Source organism: Triticum aestivum, chromosome 1D, assembly GCF_018294505.1.
Source record: "Triticum aestivum cultivar Chinese Spring chromosome 1D, IWGSC CS RefSeq v2.1, whole genome shotgun sequence".
In the NCBI taxonomy this organism is placed as follows: Eukaryota; Viridiplantae; Streptophyta; class Magnoliopsida; order Poales; family Poaceae; genus Triticum; species Triticum aestivum.
Window position 1 is genome coordinate 318927113 of NC_057796.1, and position 7185 is coordinate 318934297.

The window sequence follows — 7185 nt, forward strand, 5'->3', positions numbered from 1 at the left end:
AAAAAAAATCAAAGTCCAAGTAGCCGCACCGGCGCCTCTGCTGAACTCAACCAGTCCGCGACCCCGACGAAGAGCGCCGCCGCTTCCTGGCCGGAAGCAACGCCCGCGATCTGCCCGAAGAGGTCGAAGTCCTGGGCCGTGTAACAGCACGGCCGCCAAATCAGTTCCCCCGCGCAAAACCAGTTCGCCGGAGCTAATGGCGACGCCGGCGGGTTCCCACCCCGCCTCGCCGCCGGCGATACCCGGGAAGGCTGCGGTGGCAGCGTGCGCCGCCATGGCCGTTTCCTACGTCGCCGTCCTCTACGCCCCCACGCTCCTCCTCCGCCTCCCGCCCGCCACCTCGCTCCGCGCCTTCTTCCACCGCCGCTTCGTGTGCGCGGCCGTGTCCTCCGCCGCCTCCGTCCTCGCCACCGCGGCGCTCCTAGGCGTAGGTGCCCCCTTTCTCTCCTTCCAGTCCCCATCTAAGCCCTAGTGTTTGATACCCGGAAGGAATCTCAAATCCCCTGACCTATCTTGCTACCTCTCAGGTATGGAGCTTGAGCGACTCGTCTAAGGCGCTCGCGGTGTTCGGCATTCGTAGTGATCACTTGGTAATCAAGCTGTATCTCGATTACTACCATTTTTTGCTTCTGATTATACACTAATAAGTGGTGAGCTTCTGATGCTTGGACTGAAATGCTTTGATGGATCAGCTCGAGGCAGTAGTGGTTCCACTTCTCCTTACATCCCTAGTGTATGCTGGGTCATTTGTCGCAAGACTCTGGGCCATGTCAAGCTCGTGTGGCACGGATGATGATGGGGTGGGAGTCAGCTGCACCGAGAAGCTTGCTCGCTGGATGCAAACCTCCTTACAGGATGTAATGGTGTGGCGGAACTACGTAGTGGTTTGTTCTCATTCCCTTTGAGACCATTGTTTGACACTGCCTATTGGATGATGTGGAAATGTCACATAGTATTAGTGCCAGTGAATGTGGGATTATTAACTGAACATCTAATTGTAGGACTACATTATCAGCTAACAAGTTCATGTGTGCAAGTTGTTAACATTAGAATGCAAGCAGAGCCATGAATCAGTGGTTATGGGGATCAGATAAGCAATGCAATTCCATTGTATTTCACAAGGAAGGCCAAGTATCGGCACCTAAAATATAATTTGGACCAGTACTTCTGCTGGCCATGACCCCTGCTAGCTCCATTCTCCCTCTGCCACTGTTTGTATTATTGTTACAACTGAAAAGTGAGAATACAGTGTCATTTTCTATTTTCGGTGATGTTATTTGAGGATGATCTTTTGACCAGGCACCGTTTACGGAGGAGCTGGTTTTCAGGGCGTGCATGATACCTCTTCTTCTGTGTGGAGGATTCAAAATGTATAACATTATATTTCTGAGTCCAATCTTCTTCAGCCTAGGTAAATAGGTATAATATATTGCACCAGTTTTCACTTCGAAGGAACCAGCCTGGCACAAATACTTCAGCTAATTTATGTAATTCGTCCTTTTCTAACTTGCAATTGGTGTATGAGTTTAGAAATGGTGCATGACCACATTCAGTTTTACCTTTATGTTTTGTGTTACTCTCAGTTAGTAACTGGGTCTTTCTGTTCACAGCACACCTAAACCACTTGTTTGAACTTCACCAACAAGGATGCAACTTTATGAGATCTCTCCTGATTGTTGGTATTTTTCTTCGCACCATCTGATTTTCTCCTTTAATGCTGTACAATCTCCGTATAACTTCATTGATAGCATGGGCAATTAAGAAGAGCCCATGATTTAAATTTACATGCTAGAGTGTCCTTTATGCCTGCACCTGTGATCTATCGAAGAATGTTTTGGTATATTCCAATGTCCCTGCCAAAGTGCAAGCAGTCGCTTGTATAAGCACCTATCTTTTTCCGTTACATTTTATTTAGTCACACCATGGTCTCAAATGGTCCCTTCTAAACATTTGGAGCATCATGTTATACATTATATATTTATAGGGCGAGTAACACTGCACATGCCTAATTCTTGTCAAAACAATTAATTGTACTTCAAATATGAATGTGATGTCTTTATTCTGTCATGCTATTTAGTGTTTACTTCCTTCGTAGTGTTCGTTTATAAGAATCATTTCTTAGCTCACATACTATATGTGTAGGGAATCGTGATTGCTGGTACAGATTATATTCATTCTGACTTTTTGATAGCTCGTCATATTACACACATTAGTCTTCTGTTTGTCCGTAGTTCTGCACGTATTTTTTGAAATTTATCATCAGAGATTGCACAATTACTGTGGTTTCACCATTTGCGAACACCTTTTCCTTCCCTTGTTGAACTTACCATAACTCTTTTCTTCCATTCTCAGGTGTCCAATTAGGCTACACTGTAATTTTCGGGTGGTATGCTGCATTTTTGTTCATCCGAACAGGTCCTACTAATTCCCTTTTTGTTTTTGAAAACAGAAAATTGAGGGTTTATTTATTTCAGCTATATCATTGATTCGTCACTATTGCTTATACCTTCCTAGTACTCCTTTTCCAATTAGCTCTTATATTTCTAGCTTTTTTTAAAGATGTTAGGTTTACTTGCCGTTGGTCCTAGTTCGTGCTGCGGCAAATGCTAGTCAGATTAACTTCTAAAGTATTAGCCTCTATATTCCAAAGTTTGTAGTTCCTAGTCCCAAATTGCTAGCACAAGGTTGGTTTAATCCCTTTTGGTAATGTAAAGTTGGTTCGATCCCAACTTGGGAGGCATGGAATGAAAGAACTTTGGTTAAACACAAACTTGTGCACTCTTGGTGACTTTTCAGTATTCGTGCCTTAAGATTCGTGGCTGAGCTCTCTGATGTGGCGCTACATGGCAGTTCAAGTGCATTTAATTTTGCTGAACCTTGCTTGTCTGTTAATTCATACTGAATGCAATTCAAAATTTCAAATATTTGTATATTGTGCTTAATTTGTATTAACTCTGTCAGTTACTAGTGGGTGTCTGGGTGATCAAATCAGAACAGCGAGTCAAATATTAATGTATTAGGGCTGTTGATTGTAGCAGTTTTTGTAAGCTAGTGGTACACGAGGAGCAGGAGATGTCCAAGTCCAGGACCTGAATTTTGGCCTCACAACTTCTTCCTCTTTGTTATTCTCTGCTGGGATGCTGCACTGCTCAGGGACGGAGGCAGTAGGGGGCGAGTTGGGGCCATGGCCCAGGCCAACAATGATAAAACAACACTGTTAGAGCTACTAATATGATGTTTTGGTAGCAAAATATTGTATTTTAGCTGTTCTGGCCCTCCCCAACGATGATGCAGCAACAATTGCACCCCCTCATACAACTTTTCTGGCTCCGTCCCTGGCACTGCTAAACATCATCGTCCCTTCTCATCTTCACTGAGGAGTGTGAGTGGAATCTCCAAACCATTGACACAGGTTTCTTGGTAGCGTTATCCACTTGACTGCTTGCTGTGTCCTCTGCATCCATGGTGTTCCAGCACTGCATTGCTTTCATTTCGACATGAACCGTATAGTAAGTTCTTCTTGAGAACTTTCCTCTTCTTACTGCTACTTTCTCTTGAAAAACTTACAGTAAGGATGCTGTTGAAAACAAAGCAATGCAATGCTCGTACGTTGAGGATGCAGAAAGTGTTTGCATGGAAAACGCCGCCGCAAACATTGTTGCTGCCCCATGCAGGAGATCTCTGTGGGCTGTGGCAACGGTTTGGAGATTCTGCCCACCTTCCTTATCAATGCATGCATAGAGGGAGGATGATGTTTAGCACTGTAATGCCCAACATAGATTAATAACGAGGAAGAATGGGACGAGACGCAATTTGGGTCCTAGTGTGCACTTAGCATTAACTGACAGCGTTAATACAGATTAAGCCTACAATTCAACTGTTTGAATCGCATTCATTTTGCTGTGAGGGGGCATGGTTCAAGAAAAGTAAGGGGGACTTGTCTGCCTTGTGTCTCAAGTCATGCGGCCGTGTGTTTGGCTTGTGAGTAGCCAAACCTCTCTTGTGCCATGTGTTTCAAGTTTTAAGGAATGACAAGTGTGCTAACTTTTATTGCTCTCTCCTGCCTTACTTCGACAATATGGAACTAAACCATGCAAGGTTTGGAATTTAGAAACTGGGCTTCCCACATGGACCAAATTTATAAACACAATTGAAAATATTGTGCTCATTAAACCCATCTGCTGATCCAACATGATAGTCTAATTTTGTGAAAACATATATTTTGGCAAACTATCAAATAATTACACCCTTTTAGGATTAGTTTTGTAAAACCAGACTTCATCTGTGTCAGCGTTAGAAATTATGCCTTGTAGGTTTTCAAGAGAATTGAAAAGCGTGATCCGGTAGTTAGTGAGACAAACCTGACGGCACTGTTAAGAAGTTGCTCTGGCCCTGTAACGGTCGTGTGGTTGATGATGGCCCCCGCAAATGTTTGTTCAGGTGAAATCGTAGAAGGTGTGGTTTGCTAAAAGCCTACAACAGTGATACTGATAGAAAAGCCGTGTTGTTTGTGATGGCCTTGTTATGAACTAAGAAAAGTTTCTTGAGAACAGACGTTGTTCTGGTAAATTTACTCTATCTTTCTGCTATGGCACTCACTAAGCTTATGCCCTGTGAACTGGTTAGAAAAATGAAATTTCACTTGTACTAAGTGCCATGCCTTTTTGCTTGGTAACATGCTGCATGGATGCGCTGGTTCATATGTTTTGACTGAAAGTGTACTTTAATTTTGTCTTGACAAACATGACATATTGATCAACTTTTGTTCTAAAAAACTGCAGGGAATCTTGTGTCTCCTATTGTTGCTCACATATTGTGTAACATGATGGGTTTGCCTGTGTTCTCATCACAGCGAACAAGAGGTATGTACATATGATGTTCTTTCTCTGAAGAAAGAAAAGTAAGCTCATGCAAAGTTGTAAAACTTCTCCCCGGTGCTTATCTGTGTTCCAGGACTGACATCGCTAGCGTTTCTGGCCGGTTCAGTATCCTTCTTTTGTCTTCTTTTCCCTGCTACAAGTCCAAAACTGTACAATGCGAGGTTAGACGGATGCAGTTGCTGGCATGGTTACTGCAGATGGAGTTAGCACAGGAACTGAGCGTGGGGAACAATGCTGCATCCGTTTCTGTGGCTGAGCGTGGGGAACCGAGTGTATTTGGATCACCCCACACAATCCCAACTTATACAAGGCCCTGTTCTGGATCACTTCTGCCATTGTTGTAAAATACATTCTTGTAGCTAGCTTGCCCTTCTCTTGCAGTTCAGCAATTGTTCGCCAAGGATCAGAAGGCTGTCAATTTTTGTTTTGAAAGACTTGTCCAAAGCCGGCATCGTATGGCTCTTCAAACTAATCATGTCAATTTCTTTAGGGAACTAATCATGTCAAATTGGTTTAGCTTTGAAGATTCTGCTTTAAGCCTTGTAACTTTGTGCATCATGCAGTTTTTGTGTTCTTTTTGACAATTATCTCCTTTATTCATTCATCGTAGCATCACTTGCAACAAGAGGAATAACCACATCCAGGGCGGTGTCCATCCAGATATATGGAGGAGAAAATCCAGCCATCCTAGTTCATGAGAAAATCTAGCAAGTTTTGGTGTTCTGCTAGTGGTTGGGGCCTGCCATTGCGGGCCGCTTGAGAAAAAGGTATGCGCACCTCATCATCATGTCAAAAAATTAAAAAATATTCTCACATCACGTGGACATTACAACCATCTTAAAAAAAAACCTGGAAAAACTTCTCTAAAAAAATCTTCTTACCATTAAAAAAACTCTAAAAATACTTTCTCACCGTGACCAACCAACATGCGCCACATGGTGTAGCTGGTTGGCCACCATTCTAGCGCCTCTTAATGGGTTTAATTTGGGTTGCAGTAGACAGAGATTAGAAAACGTAAGAACTGAACAAATTTGTTTACTAACTTTTCACATTTACTATTCAAAAAATCCTGGGTGCATTTGCGACCAGGAGTAGAAAAGGATACTTGCGCACCTACAGACTTTCTATTCATATATCTAATATGTGCACCTAATAATAAAGGGAGGTGCATTTTTTCAATTTTTTTTGGTTTGTTCACTTATTTACTTAAAGGGCTCTAGCAATTAAAACAGTGCCAAATCAGCATATTTAAATGTTTTTTCATTTATGAAAAATTCAAACTAATTCAAATATCCCCCAAACCTTTTGTGGCAGTGCCAAATATTGCAATGTAATTAAGTGGCCAAGTTCCATATTTTACAGAACTCATTTGGTACTAAAAAGAAATGCAAAAGAGAAAAATAATTAGAAAGAAAAGGAGAAAGGCCACTGTGCACAGTGCCTGGCCCAGCATGCTTCTCCCCGACGTCCTCCAGCCGTCGAACGCGACCGAGCGCTCGCGCACGCGCCTGTCCCCGCCGAGCCACCTCGTCGCCGGCGCCGCTACAGACGGCCGTGGGGGGATGAGACCGCCAGCACCGACGCCCTGGACACGACCTAGATTTCCCCCCTCCTCTCGCTCTGCTCCTTCCTCTCCCGCCATGGCTGCCTCGGGGTCAGATCGCCCGCATAGCCACCTACCTCCCCGTGCCGCGCCACCGTGCCCGTTAGCTCCGCCCTACTCCATCGCGTCGACTGCTGCCACACGACGAACCTGGGATCCCCTGCATCGCTAGATCGCACCATCTTCTTCCTCTGGACCCGCCGGCCTTCGACGTTGAATTTGTCGCCCTCTACAGCCACTAAACCCTCGCCGGCAACCGTGTGCCACCCGGTGACCTGCTGCTCCTTTCCCCTCCCTTAACGATGTCTCCCCGTAGCCACTGTCGTGCCCGAGCTCGCCATCGTGGCCTTGCCTCGCCGTCGCGGCCATAGCCATCCCGGCTCCCGTCCGGGCACGACATCGTGCTCCTGGTGCTTGCAGGAGCCCAACAAGCACACACACGCGCCTCCCCGTGCTCTCTATGCTCGGATGCGCCGAGGCCCGAGCTCCGGCGTCCACCTAGGTGGTCGCCGCCGTCGCTACGCGCCACACCCGGCCGCTCACCACCACCAAACGACGTGGCGTTGAACGCCCGTTTGAGCGCGCCGTCGCGCGCCCCAAATGGTGCCCTGTAGGCAAAATCCTACGCCAGCCCGAGCCCCTCCGTCGCGGAAATGGTCGCCGAAGCTTGTTTCGGCGCCACCGCTGACGTGGCTGGCCCTG

General features: G+C 45.6%; 1 protein-coding gene across 2 annotated transcripts; it reads left to right on the forward strand.

The window, feature by feature from the left end:
* Positions 1-6: 6 nt before the first annotated feature.
* Positions 7-5426, forward strand: LOC123181747 (CAAX prenyl protease 2). 2 transcript variants are annotated; one of them, XM_044594077.1, is made up of 8 exons: positions 7-427; positions 528-590; positions 693-884; positions 1300-1411; positions 1611-1679; positions 2353-2415; positions 4782-4862; positions 4954-5426. In XM_044594077.1, exons 1-8 carry the CDS (start codon positions 197-199, stop codon positions 5085-5087), a joined length of 945 nt encoding a protein of 314 aa, XP_044450012.1. In that variant the 5' UTR covers positions 7-196; the 3' UTR covers positions 5088-5426. The 2 variants fall into 2 exon arrangements, with proteins under 2 accessions (XP_044450012.1, XP_044450013.1); XM_044594078.1 differs by lacking the exons at positions 4782-4862; positions 4954-5426 and adding an exon at positions 3570-4775.
* Positions 5427-7185: the final 1759 nt, after the last annotated feature.